This window comes from Peromyscus eremicus, chromosome 2 (genome assembly GCF_949786415.1).
Source record: "Peromyscus eremicus chromosome 2, PerEre_H2_v1, whole genome shotgun sequence".
NCBI classification, from domain to species: Eukaryota; Metazoa; Chordata; class Mammalia; order Rodentia; family Cricetidae; genus Peromyscus; species Peromyscus eremicus.
In genome coordinates this window covers 161264290-161283729 of record NC_081417.1, presented here as the reverse complement: position 1 = coordinate 161283729, position 19440 = coordinate 161264290, and the positions used below count along the sequence as shown (strand labels likewise).

The 19440-nt window shown below is 53.1% G+C and overlaps 1 protein-coding gene across 1 annotated transcript in view; it reads right to left on the bottom strand.

Moving 5' to 3' along the window:
- Positions 1–19440, bottom strand: part of Nphp4 (nephrocystin 4) — an 87646-nt gene that overhangs the window by 22285 nt on the left and 45921 nt on the right. Inside the window, exons 12-16 of the mRNA XM_059255480.1 lie at positions 8328–8389; positions 6844–6960; positions 6022–6170; positions 5721–5912; positions 4603–4790 (exon numbers count right to left, since the gene is read on the bottom strand). Coding sequence (XP_059111463.1) covers positions 4603–4790; positions 5721–5912; positions 6022–6170; positions 6844–6960; positions 8328–8389 — 708 coding nt within the window. The remainder of the gene's footprint in view (positions 1–4602; positions 4791–5720; positions 5913–6021; positions 6171–6843; positions 6961–8327; positions 8390–19440) is intronic.

Here is a 19440-nt window from a genome sequence, read left to right as displayed (position 1 = left end):
ACTTGGTGGCACACGCCTGTCATCCCAGCACTGGGGAGGAGGAGGAGTAGGATCAGGAGTTCAAGCCACCCTGGGCTACACAGTGAGTTCAAGGCTAGCCTGGGCTACATGAGATCCTTCTGAAAGGAGGAGGTCTCTAGGAGAACAATGAAAACACAATTTATCAGAGTGAACAAAACACAATCATCAAAGAAAAATTCATAGCCCTGCATACCACATATCTACAAAACCAGAAGATCTAAGAAAAATGAAGTGAGCCGAGAAAACTGGGAAATTAATGATCAAAAGTATCAAAAAGAGGGGCTTGGAGAGATGGCTCAGAAGTTAGGAACACTGGCTGCTCTTGTGGAGGACCCAGGTTTGGTTCCCAGCACCTACATGGTGGCTCATACTGCCTATGACTCTGGTTCCAGGGTACCCAACGCCCTCTTCTGGCACTATATACACATGGTGCACATACACATTTAAAAAAAAAAGGACAGAGAGACGACAAAGAAAAGAATGAAGATAATCCCGATTTTAATTAACTAGGAAACAAGAAATAGCCACAGCCCTAAGAGGTAAGGCTGTGTCTGTACTTTGCTCCTGTGTATTCTGAGTCTCACGTACCATATCTTAATGCTTTATCTCTTGAAGAACATGTGGGCTTTTCCAACTTTCCCATTGTGATTAAAGCTTCTGCTACATTGTGTATGGTTTTTCAAATGCCCAGTGATGCAAGATTTCTTTCAATTAAGTGAATTATTTTTAAGCTGATACATAAGAACATAATTGTATGTGTGAATTATATGCAAGTACAAAAACGTAAATAACAAATGCCATCTTGAGCAAAAAGAACACACTAGGACACACAGCACTACCAGACACCAAAATACACAACGAAGCTACAGTGACAGAGGAGAGTGTGTACTGCCCCAAGACACACAGGCCAGGAGAGCAGGACGAAGTGCCCCAAAACAACCACATCCAACCACAGTCGACTGAGCTTTCCTTCCTCTGTGCCAGTTATTTTACATTAGTGCTGGTTTATGACCTACACTGTGATGGGTCTTATACAAAGTTCCATGGCTCCTGAGAAGACTGTGCATCTGGTCAGGAAATGTCTGTGGTTTAGTTTAACTCTAGAGCTTATTAATTTTGAGTCTGGATGGCCGGTCTGTTGAATCTGGACTTGTGGAGTTGCCCACTGTTACCTTTCAGGACCTGTCTGTCTTTTTACCCGCATTAATGTTTGTGCTTGTGAAACCCAGGCCCCAGGGTTTGGTGCACACGTATTTACAACCGTTGTAACTTCTTGGTTTGTGAGCAGAAGCTTCATCTCTTCTAACTGTGGTTGATGCCTGCTTCATTAGATGTAAGACTGGCCACACCGGCTACTCTGGGGCTTCTATCCCCTTCATGGACTGATGTCCACCCTCTGACGGTCAGTCTGTGCGTGCCTTTGCCAGTGAGGTGTGGTGTTTGGAGACAACAAATAGAAACTGCTTTTTAATCCAAACATGTTACCTGCATCTTTTAATCAGAGATTTAATATACTAAGTATTATTGAAAGAGGGCTATTATTCCCATGATCTGCTGGCTGTTTCTCTGGCTAGTTATTTCTTCCCTTATTCATTCCAGGGCCTTGATGGTTTACTCTGTGAGGAGTGATGGACTCTTTCTTAGCTGGCTTCGTAGCCACGGGTTGCTTTGGTCTGTGAAGGGTCTTCATTGTGTCCTGTCTTTTTCCCTCTGTCAATTCTAAAAGGCAACTTTGCTGGATACAGCAATCTTGGTGCCAGTTCGCTCCTCATGGGGCTTGAAACACATCACACTCCAGGCTGGCAGTAAACTTAAGAGTTAGGGCTGAAGAGCTGAGGGAACCGACACGCCCAGAAGCATCGCCAGTGACTCCTCCCCCGGCCGTGAGCCTCCATGTGGAGTGACTTCCGTGACTTCTCCACTCTTGCTCCTCAGGAAGGGGCAGCCCATCCAGCAGCAGGGAGGGAAAGAGATAGAGCTGTCCTCCTCACCTCAATCCAGGCCTGCTGAAGGAGGAGCAGAGGCTGGAGTTCAAGAGGGCTCAGGCGAGCAGAAAGGCTGCACTTTACCACAGGTTGCCCGGCTGCTGTTACAGGGGACCCTACCACCATAGCAGTCCAAGCACCTCAGAGGGGGAAGCCAGAGGCACAGCTGGTTCCCGGACTGCATGTTCCCATAACTGCTTTGTCATAGATGAACATAAAGGAAAGAGATGTTTTGATCTGTACCATCTAGCACCATTAATTCTGACCTTGGAAAGAAACAGGGAGCTTGGTCTCTGGTGCCTGCAATCCCCAGGGCCTCCCGTTCTGTTCCCAAGGCATTTATGTTCACCCTCCTGTTCCGTTCCTTTTGCTTATCCCAGGCTTTGTCCTGTCTGTCCCCATGCTTCCTGAGCTGAACAATTAGACAGGTCTCCTGAAGGACACTCTCTTCTTTCCCAGCACAGGCATCAGCCTGACCATCAGCCTGCACCTCAGCCTGACCATCAGCCTGACCATCAGCCTGACCATCAGCCTGAAAGCACAGTTCACTTCAATCGTGTTAAGTTTTCACATGTGGCATTATCTGTTGTTCTGTTTAAAATCATTAGCCACTTCTGTGATTCTTCACTGACTCATCACTAGAAGTGTGTTTTAATTTTTCTAATAGGTCCAGAGAGTTTGGGGAAGGAGGAGGGGCAGATTTCTGACCTAGTGGCATTAGTGTCAGAGAACAGCATAGCCTTTGATGTAACAATGTTGAGGTTAGCACACAACTCTAATAGAAGCTGCAGCATCTTCACACACGCCTTCACTGTGCTTTGTTCTCATTCCCTACGAGTTCTATGAGAACCTTTTCAGGCTGCATTTCCAACCATCCTCACGGATGTGTCTCTGCCTGAGAGGTATGTGGAACTCACCTGCTGGAGGGCCTGTCCTTCCCCACTCAGGCTGCATGCATGAGCGCCTCTCAAACGAGAGGCACTTCCCTGCACAGGACGCCCCCATGGCCTTTCACCCTCCCAAACCCAAGCCACATCTGCCTGTCTCTGAGTTCTGGCACCGATGTTGTGAAGTTGCTTCTCGGGGTTTGAATTTGAGTGCAGTTTCCCCATCACTGTCCACATCAAGTGGCAGCAGCAGTTCAGACCCCAGCGTGGTCTCATGAGCCGTGACACTAAACTAACATAGGAAAATGCATCAGGCCTGTTTCCGGCCTGTGTGGTTTAAACCCATTAGTGTACAATGAAACCAGGAGCTGTAAACCACTGCCCACCTGGAGGACACCAAAACACCATGTCACTGTTTATCCTGCCTTTCCCAAGGGAACCATATCTCACAACTGGTGAGATGCACAGATCATGGGGGCATCTGCTTGTCAAGTAGAGGTATCCAAAGTAGACTGTGACTCTTGTGTCTTCTCTAGAGAAACACCCACATGCAGTGGGCACAGTCTGTGACCACAGTGCCACCAAGAGAGGAGGCCAAGGCTGCAAAGGAGATGTCACATCACAGCCACAAAAGCTCTTGTAAAAACCGGAGACCTGCATCTAACCCCACACCTGGACCTCACCCCCAGGGCCCAGGAAAGGAGGAAGCAGACAGCAAGCCCCCTGTGAGACACTGCCACGAGACAGAAAGTAAGTCTAGACTGTCATGGAAGCTTATGGGACAGCATGGCTCACAATGAGGAAAGAGCCTGGCCTCACTAGAGAGCACAGACGGCAAGTGAGGGTTCCACCCATCACAGCAAGGGGACTCCGTCTCTGTTTCTGTCTTTAATTACAGTTAGTGTGTGTGTGTGTGTGTGTGTGTGTGTGTGTGTGTGTGTGTGTTTATGTGTATATGTGTGTGTGCATGCCCACATGTGCATACATGCACACATGCCTCAGCACACATGTAGAGGGCAGAGAACAACTTGTAGGAATCGGTTCTCTCCTTCCACCATGGGGGTCCTGGGACAAACTCAGGTCATCAGGCTTGGCAGAAAGCACCTTTACCTCACAACCTGAGACCTCACTTCTGAGCAAATTATGTTTTAAACTATGAATATTTGCAACAACTATAACATTGGCAAGGGAACTATTTTTAGTTCTTAGATGGGATTATACCATTAAGTTCATGTTTTTCAAAAACTGAGTTTGGAGGCACTATGTAAAGAAATACTTGTAAAGGGGATTCACATCCACACAAGGCTGACTCTGGATCCCGGACAGAGCCCAGCTGGCCAGCCATGGAGCTTGGTCTTAGACACACCCGTCCCACTGTCCTGCACACATGACAGACTGCACAACACGCCTCCTAAGAACAACGTTCATGGGACCGGAGAGATGGCTCTGCAGTCAAGGCCACTTGCCGCTTTTGCAAAGAGATTGTTTCCCAGCCCCACATCGGACAGCACGCAACCACTGTGACTCCAACTCCAGGAGCTCTCTTCTGGCCTCCAGGACACTCACATGCACACAGACAGACAGACAGACACACACACACACACACACACACACACACACACACACACACACACATAAAAAGAAAAGGCATTGTAAAATAAGAGCCCCACACAAAGTCTAGCACAGGCATTCTTGTATCCACCACTTACCAGCCTCAAAGGAGCCGTCTTTATTAATGGGGACGAGGACATGGGACAGGGAGGTGGAGCTGCTCTTGCCTGTCCCATCCAGCTTGACCAGCTGCAGGCGTGGCGTGGTCTCAGGTGGAAAACGGTAAAACTGGAAGGTGAAATACACAGTCTGTGGCCATGGTGCTCCTGGGCAGTCCTGGGCTGCTCTGAACACAACAACAGGGAACCAATCAGACATCCACGGAGAAGCTCCAGGGTGTGACATGCACAGGGGCAGGACAGGCACTGCGATCACCAAGGTCACCTCAGTTACCGCCAAGAACAGCTTTGTCCTCTCAGAGGACAGGACAGTGGCTATTCCAGGTGCCATGACCTCCTGGCTGGAGGTGCTGCTCTCAGCAACACTGGAGCCCGAGAATGGGCACACAAGGGGCAGGTTTTAATTAGCCCCGAAGACCACACAAAGCGGGGCTTCTGGCATTTACAAAGGAGGGTCCCAGCCAGAATAATGTAAAAACGTCAGCATGAGAGAAATACCAATGATCAAGATGAAGGTAACTGATTACTGATTCAGTTGTGGTGCTCTGAATGACATGGCCCCCATAAGTTCATAGGGAGTGGCACTATTAGGAGGTGTGGCCTTGTTGGAGTAGGTGTGGCCTTGTTGGAGGAAGTTTGTCACTGTGGGGAGGGCTTTGAGATCTCATATATGCTCAAGCCACACCCAGTGTCTCAGACCACTTCCTGTTGCCTACAAGATCAAGATGTGATACTCTCAGCCACCTCTCCAGCACCATGTCTGCCTGCATGCCACCATGCTCCCAACCATGATGATAATGGACTGAACCTCTGAACTGTAAGCCATCCAGCTAAATGTTTTCTTTATAAGAGTTGCCATGGTCATGGTGTCTCTTCACAGCAACAGAAACCCTAACTAAGACAGTCACTATACACCATATACCCATATCAGATTACCAACTACCCCATAAATGCACACAATTACTACATGTATCAGTTAACTCAGAAAACAGACGGCCATATTCCAGCTGGCAAAACCTGATCACAGAACATGCCAGGAGTCAGCCCTTCGGTATGAGGAAGCCAGGGAGTGTGATGGATGGGCACCCGGAGACTACCTGCTGAAGGCAAGAAACTGAAGCACGATCTCATTCCCTCGACGACAATCTGACTCCTCCTTCTGAGGGTTGAACCTCACTGGATCTGTGGGGTTGACGGCTTCCACTGGCTGCTGGCTGGCATCCAGGATCTCGGGGAAGCCGGAAGACTGCAGGAGCGCCATTGCTGCTCTTGAGAGCTGCCTTCTCGAGCTGAAACAGGAAAAACCCTCAGCCCGAAGCCCAGGAGTGCCGTGCACACCTCTCTACAAGAGCCTGCTCATCAAAATCAAAGGTCCAGGGCCTCCCCACCAAGCCTCACCTCCTGGTCTGGGCTCCCACAACGATGGGGACATGCAGAGGAGTGAAGGGGAGTTCCTGCAGATGATCGACAGCAGGTGTTCCCAGAACCAAGGACGTCTGGCTCAGGTCAGCTTCCAGGTGAGAGACCCTGCCCTCTAACACGGGTTCCTGCCGAACAAAACCAGGGCTCCAGGAGTGCAGCAAGAACCTGCCAACGACGGACCCCAAAGGTGCTCAGGACTAAGGGTTTACTGCCCAAATGACTTCTGGGGGCTCATCAGCTCAGCAACTATCAATACAGGAGGCTTTTAATTTCAGGTGACCAATGACAGATTTTAGCATCTGTCCCATGCAATACTTGGGCCAAACTAAAAACAAAAAAATAAATAATAAATTTTTAAAAATTGTGTTTTTATCTGTAAGTCAAGGTTAACCAATCACTCTGTATTTTATACAGCAACCTCATCTGTGAGTTACAAAGCAATGAGGAAGAAAACACAAATTTTATGAGCAGGCCAGTACCACAGAGACACCTGATGTCTGAGGCCTGAACACCAAATGCCAAGCGGTGTGGCAAGACATCACATTCCTGTTTGGTCTCAGACTCAGAAAGTTAGCAAAAGCCTGAGGTAGGCAGTTGGGCAAAACCTACCCCTCCCGTCCCCTCCCGTCCCCTCCCATCCCCTCCCATCCCCTCCCGTCCCCTCTCATCCCACAGCCCACATCACAAAAAACACCCCAAGGCCCCGTCACCCAAACAACCAAACACCAGACTTCCTTCCCATGAGGAGGTGATGAGCTTGTGTGGGAGCGGAAAGCAGGACAGGGTGGGTACACTTACTGCCTGGAGCTGGGGACCCTGTGGGGACTGAGGTCTGTCCAGGGGCTGAGGAGGGGGCTTGGAAGAGCTGCGCGGAGCCGGAGGCTGTGGGGAGGCCACCAGTTGGGAAAGCGACAGCTGCAAGGCAAGAGTTCTTGGGTGAAATGCTCCAAGCATGCAGTCAATGCACACACAAACACGCATGCCTGCACAGACCCCGAAGATGACTCCCCTGCATCACCACCAGGAGTGATGCCAGCACTCTCCGGGCCAGCGGCTGTTCTGAAGTCCAGAGCCCTCCAAGTTCCCTTAATTCATAATTAGAAGGAGGCCTGGTGCTGTGATTCCTCACGCATCACAACGGGAAAGCGGGTGAGGAGGGGGGGGGGCTCCTGCTGCAGGACCAGATGCTAGCCCAGCCTCTGGATTTGCGCCTACCCTTGCACTGGACACCTCCAAGGCTCTGTCCAGCTCCCTGTCCACTGAGTCTCCCCACCAAGGCAGCGACCAGACTAGGTGGTCCACAGGAAGTCTGAGGACAGAATGTCCATCTCCACTTCCTCAGAGCATGATCTGCCTCAGTCTCCTCACCTCTGTCAGGATAATAATGGCCTCAACAGCTGGGCTGCTGTGAGAATTGCATGTACATTCAGTGTACTAAGCCATCTACAAAAGTTTATGTTCACAAATGGAAAATGAATGCAAACATCAAAAGTGGGGGTGGGGCTCTGGGCTGCACTAGAGCATGTGTCTAGTCATGGCTGGAGTCCGTTTCCAGTGCATACTGCTGTGGGATGATGGCTACCAGCAAGGACAGCCAGCCCAGAGGAGGGCTCAGCACGATGAGGGCAGGAGCAGTGTGCACCAGACAGTATCCCTGGGGCATGGGAAGGGTCTCTAGGGTCCATTCAGCCCCCTCAGACTGCTACGCCAGCAGAAGGCAGGAAGCGGCCCACAAACTGCACCTTGGATCTGGCTTCCCTAAAATTTGATTTTCAGGACGATGCTGTAAGTCGTGCAGCCATAGCCGCCCAGGGACAGGGAAACGCGTTCTTTTTGCACAGAAAGTTTTAGGCTGTGGAGGTGAATACTGACTGATAGGTGGCTGGATGTCCTGCCTCTGTCGGCTGTGGTCCAAAATCTGCCAACCCCAAGTGCTTGGCCCACAGGCCAGCTGCTGCCTGGTGTCTATACCACTCTGGGAGGGGTGACGGCCAGGTCCCAGGGTCTCAGGGACTCAATGGCACTGACTCAACAAGCCTCACCACTGGGAGAACGTGGTATTTTAGGTGTGGATGGCAAGGTCCAGGATCACTGACTGGGCAGGAGGCCACCAGAATGGCAATTGGACCTGGAAGTCAGCTAGCTGAGGCAGGCTGCAGGACAGGGCAGGGGGACCAAAGACACCTCCAGCCCCCACATCCAAGTGAAGTCCTTTCTTAGGCCCCAAACCCTCTGACCCTTATTCTAGACTACATGAGAGGCCCTCTGGAGCCTGGACTTACCCCTGGTCCCACAGGAGAGTCCTGGATTGCAGCAAGATCCTGGGCTGCTGGTGCTGGTGTGCCTGGGGTGGGGGGAGCACACGAGGCCATAAGTGTCTTCAGGGCCAGAGCCCAGAACGGCAGTCCAGTTGGGACCACTATGCTTCTCTATGCCATCTATAACTGGCTGTTTGCATAAACTGCCCAACACAGCTCCTCTGAGCCTGGAGACTGGAAGCAAGGCTGCCTCCTCACACCCACTCTGCCTGCCTCCTCCCCTCTGCAGCAAGCTGCCTTGCTAAGTGTGGGCCAAGTGAGACAGAACACTCTGGTTCCTGGATAACCAAGCTCTCTGACACACTTCTCCATACCCTCTGCCTTGGGAGTGCCCAGCTCTGAGGTATGCCAGACTTAGTGGTATCACGGCTGCAAGCTGCCTGGTGATCCCAACACCACCTCCTGAACACAGCCCAAGCCCCAGGCTCTCCTCATTCATGATGCAGATGTGCCTTTGGGAAGTCTACCCAGAAGTCAAGGCCAGCCCTCCATGAGGTTCCCCAGAGCAAGGGGCTGAGAACAGTGGTGACCCTTCAGAGGCCAAGGCAGTGTCCAATGGTCCAAGTGGCCCTCTGCAGAGTGACAACCTCCTCTGTTGAGGCCACAACAGTCAAGCCAGGAGTGAGGCTGAGGTTGGCCTGTGCAGATCATCACAGCTAAGTTCCATCTTACAGCCATGTCACAGATGCCACCATTGGCCTTTGCCTCCATGGTCACAACTTCTTGTCAATAAGAGGGGCTGTCCCAACGAGACTCCAGCCCATCTGACAGGGAGGGCCACCTCTGCCTGTCCCCAGAGATGAGGGTATAGCCAGAATGTTATAGGAACCTTGTATTTTCCTGTGGAGTGGCCTGACAGTTGTCCCTGAGAGCAGAGCTTCGTGTCCATGCCTTGCCTGGACCACTGCAGTCCCCAGTGATGGGGACTTTATTCCCTACTGCACTTTGATTTCTGGAAATATCCTGCCCTCTCCCCAGGGCCTTGTCCAACCCTCATGAGGCTAACAAGAGATGCCAGGCATTCACGCAGCCCTCTCTTCCTCCCATGGGGCCCCTGCTATCCAAGTCTCCACATGGCCCACAACTGTCAGCAATGAATCTCACACTCCCAAGGTCCCCTGGGGACCCCACAGCAGACAGCACAGGGCAAAAGAGCCCAGTGTCTCTGCCTCTGTGCCACCTGCATGGAGAATGCCTCCTGTTGCATTCTGGGTAGCAACAAAACCAAAATACGATCAGCACACTCTCTACTAAGGAGGAAACCCTTAAGCCCTATACTGCAGTGGCCTTCAGGCCACATACTGCCTAGCCCCTTCTGGCTGCTTCCAGAGGGTCACTTAGGAGATGCTACAGCTTGTCCCAGGACCCATGAGGGTCTGGTGGAGGCCTTGTGAGATCTCACTGATGGGGGGACAGAATGGCAGGGAGTTCCAGGAATGGAAGTGGGGAACCAGCCAAAAAAGGCTTCTGCCTCAGGAGACCCAAATGCCCAGACGGGCAGGTACAGCTCATGGCCCAGCTGCCCCCTGGGTCATGGCCCACCTGGGAAGCGTCCACCTACCCACCCACTCTCTCCTAACTTGTCAACCAACAGGGTTCCCAGTGACCCAGACACTCATGACCAAGGAGCCTGTGATCTGAGAAACCAGGGGCTTTGCTTTGGGGGAGCCAGAAGACAAGGCCAGCTGGCTGTTTCCACAGGACGATCTCAGCTCTCTGGAGGCAAATGTGGGTGCTGCCACCCAGCCGGCTGCCACAGGGTGCCTGGCTCAGGTCCCCAGACCATCTTCTGCCACTCTCTCCTCCTAAAACAGCCTAAAGATGAAACGGGAAAAACCTACTTTGTTCCACCCTAAATGGGGACTTGGAAAACTCTACAGGCTGATTTTATAAAGAGGAAAAATTGCAGGAGATGGCTCCATTATCCTTAGCTAAGAGAAAGCCAGCACTTAGGCACAGGCCCGTGTGCATCCTCCGGGCGAGGGAAAGCTCGCTGGCTGGAGGCAACACCACCAGGGCCCATTACCGCTTCTCCCCCACAGGCTCAAATTTGGGTATTGTATGGTATGTTTCTTCAGGTAGTTCTTTATATTGTGACTTACCATGCAATTTTACCTTCTGATAGAGCTAAAACAGCCTTTAAGAGGCTCTGGCAGTCCTTTTACGACACCTGCTGTTAGCCCAGGCTGTGAGGGCCCAACCCACACCCCAAGAGAAACACAGGCTGGGAAGAAATACATCCAGACCAAGAGATGCTCGTTTTCCAATCTTTCCCTCTTAGCGCCTCATCCCTACCTGGGGTACACCACAGTCCCACAGGAAAGGCATGTCTGATGGAAAGACCCACTTCTGCTATGGCACACAACTGGGCAGGAACCCCTGGGCAACACATCAGACCCCAGGACAACATGTCTGTGCGCCCATGTCTGCCTGCAGAATGTCCAAGTGCACACACCACATGCCGCTGAACCAATACAAGCATGCTCGTGCACAGCAAGGAGCCCAAACAGGATAGCTGGTGTGTTGAACATGCGAGGGCATTACAGTGAGAAGAGCCGGTGACCAGACACACCGGCACAAGTCTATCCTAGCTACTGATCCCATCTCCTGAGGGCAGAGGCAGGGGAGCAACCACGTGTGGCAGGCTGGCCTGCTCCAAGCTCGACGGCTCCCTCAACAGGGTGAGCTGCAAGGCATTTAGCCCGCCACTGCACCCATCTGCTAGTGTGAGTTCCCATGTTACCATTGGCTGTATAAGGCTTTAATTATAGCTAGGTGCTACTCATCAGATCTACCACAGTGGCCCTGCCACAGCCAGAAGGCCCTTCGGGTGGCACTAATGACAGCCATCAGCACAGGCCGGCACAGAGAGCTCCACAGGCAGCTGCTAACTACTGACTGCTGCTTCTCCCCAGAATGTGGCCGCGAAGGCTGGACTCCATTCCGGAGGCTTGAGATAGCGTTTAGCTGGGCCTGGGCCTGGGCCTCTGGGTTTAAGAAGTGGCCTGGCCATTAAGGAGAGCATGGAGATCCGGAGACCATGGTTTCTCTTGGGTCAAAGGAGCCCCCAGGAGCCATGTGGCCAGTGCAGCTCAGTGGCACACAACCTCAGTGTACAGAGGAAAGAGGCTAAGTCAGTGGGTCCCGAGACGCCAGCTGAGGCTGCTGGCCAATTGCCAGAGACTAGGAAAAAGGCTCCTCAGCCACATCAGGCTCTGCATCCTGCCTGAGCACCGTCTAACTGCTCCTGACACACTCTTAACTCTCAACCAGTCTCCAAGCCCCAAGAACTGCTGTCCATAAAACATCCACCTCCACCCCAGTTCTCTCAGTTTGGCCGCAAGAAGCCCACGTGTCCTCTGCCTGACTGAGCAGGGGCTCCTGAAGGCCAGGCAGGAGCTTATGCTCTGACCCCAATCTGAACTGTCACAGGTCCCTTTGGGTCACTCAGAGTCCCAAGGCCTGTGTGGCCTCTGACTTCTCTGCGCACTAGGGAGAGAGGCTGCTCTCCAAGGCATGCTAGTGTGGCCATAGGGAGAGACTTCCCTGGGACACACTGAGCTGCTTCCCTCAGCCCTGGCCAGACCTCAGATATTTTAGCCTGACCAAGAACGCTGGACACTGTCACTCTGAGTAACGGTACTACAGACGCAGCAGAGGAGCACTCTCCATCCATGTCCATTATCACAGCTGGCTGGCCTCCCTAAGACAGTGAGTGTTTGCTGGGCTTTCAGCTCCGTCGGAGCCCCTCCGGAGCATGGGCAAGGATGGGGACCAAGGCACAAGGCAGTGCCCACCCCGGGCAACCCTCAACCTTCCACTGTCCCCTTGTGAACGCACAGGGGCTCAGGTGAGTGGGGCCCGACACCACTGCACCACCTAGGGAGCCCCTGAACGGCCATTTCTCCCCTTGAGCCATCTGCCTCTCACATGCTCAGGTCTGGGCCACGTGACAGTGGACAGACAGGACAGGCAGCACCCTTCCCACCTTTACTTTCCTATCCCTCCGATTCACGTGTCCAACTTGTCCACCTTTACTTTCCTATCCCTCCGATTCACGTGTCCAACTTGTCATGTGCTTGTAAGGGCCACAGAAAGATGCCAAGATAAGGAAGTAGCTAATGCAGGCCAGGACAACAACCTCCACCACTGTCCCAGACCTGGTGGCACTGGAGATCCTCAGTACAACAGGAACCCGCAGAAGCAGAGATGGATGACGGTACTGTGGCACCTTCCTGCTGATGACCTCGGCAGGGGGTGGGGGTTCATGCAAGGCAGCTTGGGCCCTCCTTCCACCTGAGGGACTGGGGAGCAGCAGGCATGTGGGGTGAGGGGCGGCGGGGTGTGGGTAGAGGAAAGCACTCGGCTCGCTGAACACCCAGCCCATGGTCACCTGTGGTAAACCACAAGACGGCAGAGCAAAGGCCCTGAAGGTGGAGCAAGAAAGGAGTGGCAGGAGGCAGTTGCCTAGCAACAAGCAGCAGCTGGAGAAGGGAGGAGGCAGGGAGGGGGACAGTGTGGCCGTCACAGTGAGGGAGGGGAGGAAAGAGCCTGGGCCTTCGTGAGATGGACATAAAGACGTCATTAGACGTAAAGGAAGGTGGCAAGAGTGGCCCCCTGTCATCAGACCTCAGGGATCAAAGATGAATCTGTACTAATGGGCTCCGGGTGCCAGGGATTCACAAGGCAACCCACCCGAAAGGCCTTCATCCCTCACTATCTGCGGGTAAGCCAGCCTTCCCGAGGCTTTGACCACAGGGGTGGGAAAACGGGAAACAAGAGAAAAGGGAAGAAGCTGAGGGTGGGCAGGCACAGGTCTCCACCTGAGTGAACTCAGACCGCAGCCCTCGTGGGATGGGGTGACCTGCCCAGAGCTGGGGGGTCAGCTCAGCTCCCTGACAGCCCACTCTCCACAGCCCTGTGTCTAGTCTTCAACAAACTGCTGTGTCCCAGGTGGCCAAAAGCCTCTCCCCGACTTCTGGGGGGGGGGGGGGGCGGGTTCCGCAGACACAAGGCCACCACCACTCCCGGTGCAGAGGAGGCTACAATACAGTGGCAGATGGCAGGGTCTAACCACACGTGTCCTGGAAACACGGCAGTGCGTGTTTTTGATGACCCCTGCTACAGGACTGTTTTCAGATCTACTCAGCAAACAATCCAAAATGCTGTCGCCCTCAGAACACTCAAAAGCAAAACACTGACTGGGTCGAGGAAATTCCAAGTTTCATCAAAAGTGCAGTCCGAGTGCCCTCTAGTGGCTCGGTGTTTGCTCTCCCGTCGTAGGTGACAAACAGACCTCTGTCTCTCTGTCAACTTTATAGGACAAATAAAAAGGATGATCCATACGGGAAAGCCTGAATACCTCACTTAAAGTGACAGCCACATGTCATTAAGGTTTCCAGAAGAGCTGTGTAAGCTGGTATGACACTGAGGTCTGCAAAGTTCCCCTCGCAAGTTAGACGCTAGAGAATATTTAAGTCTCTTATATTGGGGTCTTGGGAGGCAATGATTTCTAATCGAGGAGCAGGGTGGAATGATTCTATCAACAGGACATGAGTGCAGCCATAAATTCAAATTAAATAAGCCAAACAAAATCAGGTCTCAGTCACACAGTCACTATGATACTGTACTACAGAGCTGTTCCTGATGTCTACAGAAACCAAAGCAGACACCTCTCTGCGCAGACAGTGAATCTTTTTTAAAGATCTAAGAGTGTGTTCATGATGACTCTGCTTCTTCAGAACTCAAACGGCTGCTCATGTGTCCCAGAGGAAAACACCCCCAGCAGGCCGAGAGGAGACACTCAGGGGAGGTTGGCAGGCAGGCTCTGTCCTCCCTCCCCCCTGCCCCCTCAGCCCACCCATTCATTAGTCAGTCCCTCCCTAGCCACATCCACACAGGGGCTGCTGAAGGGCAGGCCCCTGGCCTTGGGTTCTCTACTTCTCGAGCAGGGGAAGCTTTTGCTCATTTGCATTTTGCTCACAGCAGCAGCTCAAGAAGGGGACAGCTGGAGGCAGAGTGTGGCCCCCACAGATATGGGATCTAGGCAGAACTATGATGATGGGAGCTCATATGGCGACCAACGCTTTCCAATTGTTCTCCCTGAGCCCCTAAACCTCTCTGAGGACTTTCCTATGGGGAGCCGCCCTGTACCCCTCACCATATACCCAGAGTGACCCCCATCCCCAGCACCCAGTCTCCAGCCTCCCCACTCCCTGTCCCTAATCTTCTGTCAGTGGTGGGTAACACAGCGCGATGCTGATCACTACCTCAAAACTCGCCTGGAACAAAGTGACGCACGCTCTGTTGGGATTCCTAAATCCAAGGATTATCCTGGAGTGCCTGAGCTCAGAGCAAGGAGAAACTTCTGGCAAGAAGCCAGTTCTGCAGAAAACAGAGCTGGAAGGAGGGGAAAGCACAGGGTGAAGGCAAGGGGACAGATGAGGTCTCAGAAACATGCTGGGCTCTGGGATCCCGCCACCCCTAACACCAGGGCTGCCTCTGAGCTTTTCCATCACATGAGCCAATGAGATTCCATCTTTCTTTCATTTATCTGGCAAATAAATCCATTTATCCATTCCCTGGCTGGGGAGGAGAGGGTGTTTTTTTTTTAATTTTTGACTACTAAAAGGTCATGGGGCTGCAGAGACAACTCACTGGATAGGCACAAGCATGAAGGTCTGAGTTCAAATCCCCAGCGCACGTGAAAAAAGCCATGCACTGTGGAGAGCGGAAACACACTCATTCATCCACTCAATTATGCTAAGAGTTCAATTTAGAGCCTCACACATGCTCTACCACTAAGCTGTATTCCCAGCTCCACAGACACAATATAAAATGTGGGGGCAGGAGGCGGTGGGGGGGGGCAGGAGGCGGCGGGGGGGGGGGGGCAGGAGGCGGCGGGGGGGGGGCAGGAGGCGGGGGCAGGGGCTGCAGAGACAGTTCAGCAGCTGAGAGCATGTATTGACTGCTACTGTAGAGGACCTAGTTGTGTTCCCAGCACCCACAGTGAGTGCCCCCAACTGCCTGTAAATCCATCTCCAGGAGACAGGACACCTTCTCTGGCTACTATTGACACTGAACTCACATGCACACCCCCACACACAGACACACACATATACACACAATTAAAAATAAAAATAAAATCTAAAACAAAACAAAAACTGTTCTCAAGAACAGTCAAGGCTGCCGGGTGGTGGTGACGCACACCTTTAACCCCAGCACTCGGGAGGCAGAGGCAGGCACATCTCTGAGTTCAAGGCCAGCCTGGGCTACAAAGCAGGTTCCAGGCCAGCCAGGGCTCCACAGAGAAACCCTGTCTCAGAAAATAAAAATTCTAGGAACATCCCGGGCCATTATGCCACTCTGGCTGCACATCGTGAGGGTAACAAGGGCACAGTTACCCTCTGGCCCCATCTGTGTGGCAGCCATCAGAGACTCTGTCCTGTTATATCATACTAAATCGTCTCCGTTTTCCTAGCACATCTAAAGCTTTGTTTTTTAATCCATCCAGACGCGCGCGCACGCGTGTGTGTGCGTGTGTGTGCGTGTGTGTGTGTGTGTGTGTGTGTGTGCCCGTGTGCGCACACGTGACATGAGTTATTTTGCAACATTTATTTGAGTGACATGAAGCTAGGACTGAATTTTACATTTTCTGTACAACCAGGTGCACCAGCACCATCTACTGGCTGGTCTGTCCCGACTCCCTGTGGTCAGCATGATGACTAACTGCTCCCCCAAAGACAGCCACATCCTAATCCACAGGAGCTGCTAGTGAGAGCTGCTGGTCAGCAGACCCTGAGGCATCGCTTGAGCAGAGATGCTGCTCACTGCCAGGATGCAGGAAGAAGGGGATGAGGGACCAAGCAGCCACTAGATATTGGGGGAAGGGGAGGAAATGGATTCTCCACGAAGCCTGTGGATGTGACTTCTAGAGCGGTGGGATAACAAGGATGCACTGTTTTAAGTCACCAAGTGTCTGCCAAGTTACTGCAGCAACAAGAACCACAGGCCTCCTATCTGTACAGGGATGCCCATCACCCCGTAGATGCCGCACTGTTCTTGGGCCTGTAACTCTATGCATAAGTCTGCAAACCAAAAATACTGAGGTTTCATTTCTTCCAAACTGCCTTGGCTGCCCTTTACTGGATTGTTTTTAGATTTAAAAGTAGCACATCTCTAAAAAAATAAATAAATAAACACAGTGCGTGGGTACAATACACTCTAGGCAGAAATCACAAGCTAAGAGTCAGCACAAAAGGCAGGGCACAGGGAAGGACTCCAGGGAGTTTGCACGGCCCCTAGACCAGCAGCGGGGGAGGGAGTTAGAGAGGGCGGGGGTTAGAGAGGGCGGGGGTTAGAGGGAGGGGGGGTTAGAGGGGGCAGGAGTGGGGGTAGAGAAGAGTGGAAAGGAGGGGAGGCGAGGATGACTTGAAACCTCAAGCAACAGGCAACAAAGACAGAGGTCCTGAGTGGCCACCAAATGTCAACTGAAAATCCAGTGATTTTCAGGTCAGAAAGAGAGGTAATCACGGTCAGCAAGGTGGATGGACTTGTTAAAACAGAGCCACGAGTGCAGGACACCAAGGAAGCCAATGTCCAAGTACAGAGCAGCAGCCGGGTAAGTAAAGGCAGCTTAAGATGGCAGAGGAACTTTCCAGTCTCCAGCTCGGGCCCACCAGGAAGCTGACAGACACAGCAGTGGAGACCATCGGGAAAAGTGGAGCCCCTAAGGCCAGCTGACCTCCAGTCTCATTTGGGGAGTGCAGGCAGAGCTTGTGAGGACTCTGGTTATCTGGGGGAAGGCAGCCCTACCTGATCAGGCCCCACCCAACACAGCTGAAGAACAAGACCCAAACGATCAAACTGTCCTCAGAGTGTTACACCACGTATTAGACTCACAAATTCTCAACCCCCAACAGGAGAGAATCCCAAGTACCCATAAACCAGGCAGAGCTCATCAGACATGCAGAGGAAAGACACCACCCAAGTCCCCAGAGAAAGCGGAAGGCAGAGCTGTGCAGGTTATGAGAGGCAGGTAGGAACAAGGTTACAGGGTCCTGCACGCCTCTGGCTACCCACAGGCTGGTGACCACCACTAACCACAGTGTTTCATATTTCCAAACAAAGAGAAAAAATTGTGGGTATTCTTAGCGCAGAGATGGACACACCCACTGCCCTGACCCCAAGATGGCTCAATACAGACGCACTAGAACACCCCACCCCACCCCATGCAGCCCTTCTGTAGCTAAGAGACGAACTTGAGAGCGAACTGACTAAGACATTCCAGTCGGCCAACAGGAACACTCAAGTCTGTAAGCTGTATTCCACATAAAATGAGGACTTACTCTGGAGTGACGCCGACAGAAAGTGCACCCTGCCGCCCACCACCCGGGGGATGCGGCAGACTTTCTGGCAGCACCCCAAGTAGAGGGGATGCTGCGCAGCCAGATTCCACTTACATGAGACGGTCCACTAATGTACATACTGCGGGAACAACCCTGAGTGGTCTGCTAAGCACAGAATTCAAACTAGGAACTTCAACTGCTCTGCAGAGAGGGAGCCTTCAACAGGGCTTGTCACCAGATGGTTAGGTTTTGGTGTCTGCTACTGGGCATTTCAGAAAATCCGGTGACCAGGAAATGGAGGTCTGCACATCAAGCTGTAGGTCAAGGGGGTCAGTGGGCCACTCACCTATCAATGAGCAACTTACATTCAACAGGACCAGACTCCACAACAGAACCTCAACATACAGAGAGTACCCTATGCCAGAACTCGGGCACCAAATCAGGACAGAAAACCAGTCTAAACTGTCCAGATTATCAGAGGCTGGGTGGGGAGGGCAGGGAGAGGCTAGGAAGAGTCAGCATGTCCTCCACGGCCACTTGGTATCCCCTGCTGTTGGGCAGCCAGAGGGATTGTGGGAGCACAGCAGAAGAGAGCACAATAGGAGGGTGGGACCACAATGGGATGGGAGCACAGCAGGAGGAGGGGAGCACAGCAGGAGGGAAGCACAGGGGGAGAGGAGCACGGGGGAAGGAAGCACAGCAGGAGGAGGGGAGCACAGTGGGAGGAGAGCAGAGTGGGAGGAGGGGAGCACAGCAGGAGAGCACAGGAGGAGGAGGGGAGTACAGCAGGAGGGGAACACAGTGGGAGGAGGGGAGCATAGCAGCAAGAGGGGAGCACAGCAGGAGGGGAGCACAGCAGGAGAGCACAGCAGGAGGGAAGCACAGCAGAAGGGGGCACAGCAGGAGGAGAGCAGAGTGGGAGGAGGGGAGCACAGTAGGAGGGGAGCACAGCGGGAGGGGAACACAGTGGGAGGAGGGGAGCACAGCAGTAGGAGAGGAGCACAGCAGGAGGGGAGCACAGTGGGAGGAGGGGAGCACAGCAGTAGGAGGGGAGCACAGCAGGAGAGCACAGGAGGGGAGCACAGCAGGAGAAGGGGCACAGCAGGAGAGCAGAGTGGGAGGAGGGGAGCACAGCAGGAGGGGAGCACAGTGGGAGGGGAGCACAGTGGGAGGAGGGGAGCACAGCAGGAGGAGAGCACAGCAGGACAGCACAGCAGGAGGGGAGCACAGCGGGAGGGGAGCACAGTGGGAGGAGGGGAGCACAGCAGCAAGAGGGGAGCACAGCAGGAGGGGAGAACAGCAGGAGAGCACAGCGGGTGGGGAGCACAGCAGCAGGAGAGCAAGCAGGAGGAGGGAAGCACAACAGGAGAGCAAAGCAGGAGGAGGGGAGCACAGCAGCAAGAGGGGAGCATAGCAGGAGGAGGAGAGCACAGCAGGAGAGGAGTACAACAGGAAGGGAGCACAGCAGGAGGAGGGGAGCACAGCAGGAGGAGAGGAGTACAACAGGAAGGGAGCACAGCGGGAGGAGGGGAGTACAGCAGGAGGGGAGCACAGCATGAGGGAGCACAGCAGGAGGAGGGGAGCACAGCAGGAGTAGAGCACAGCAGGAGGAGGGGGCACAGCAGGAGGAGAGGGGCACAGCAGCAAGAAGGGAGCACAGCAGCAAGAGGGGAGCACAGCAGGAGGCTGAGAGCAGAGCAGGATGAGGGGAGCACAGCAGGAGTAGAGCA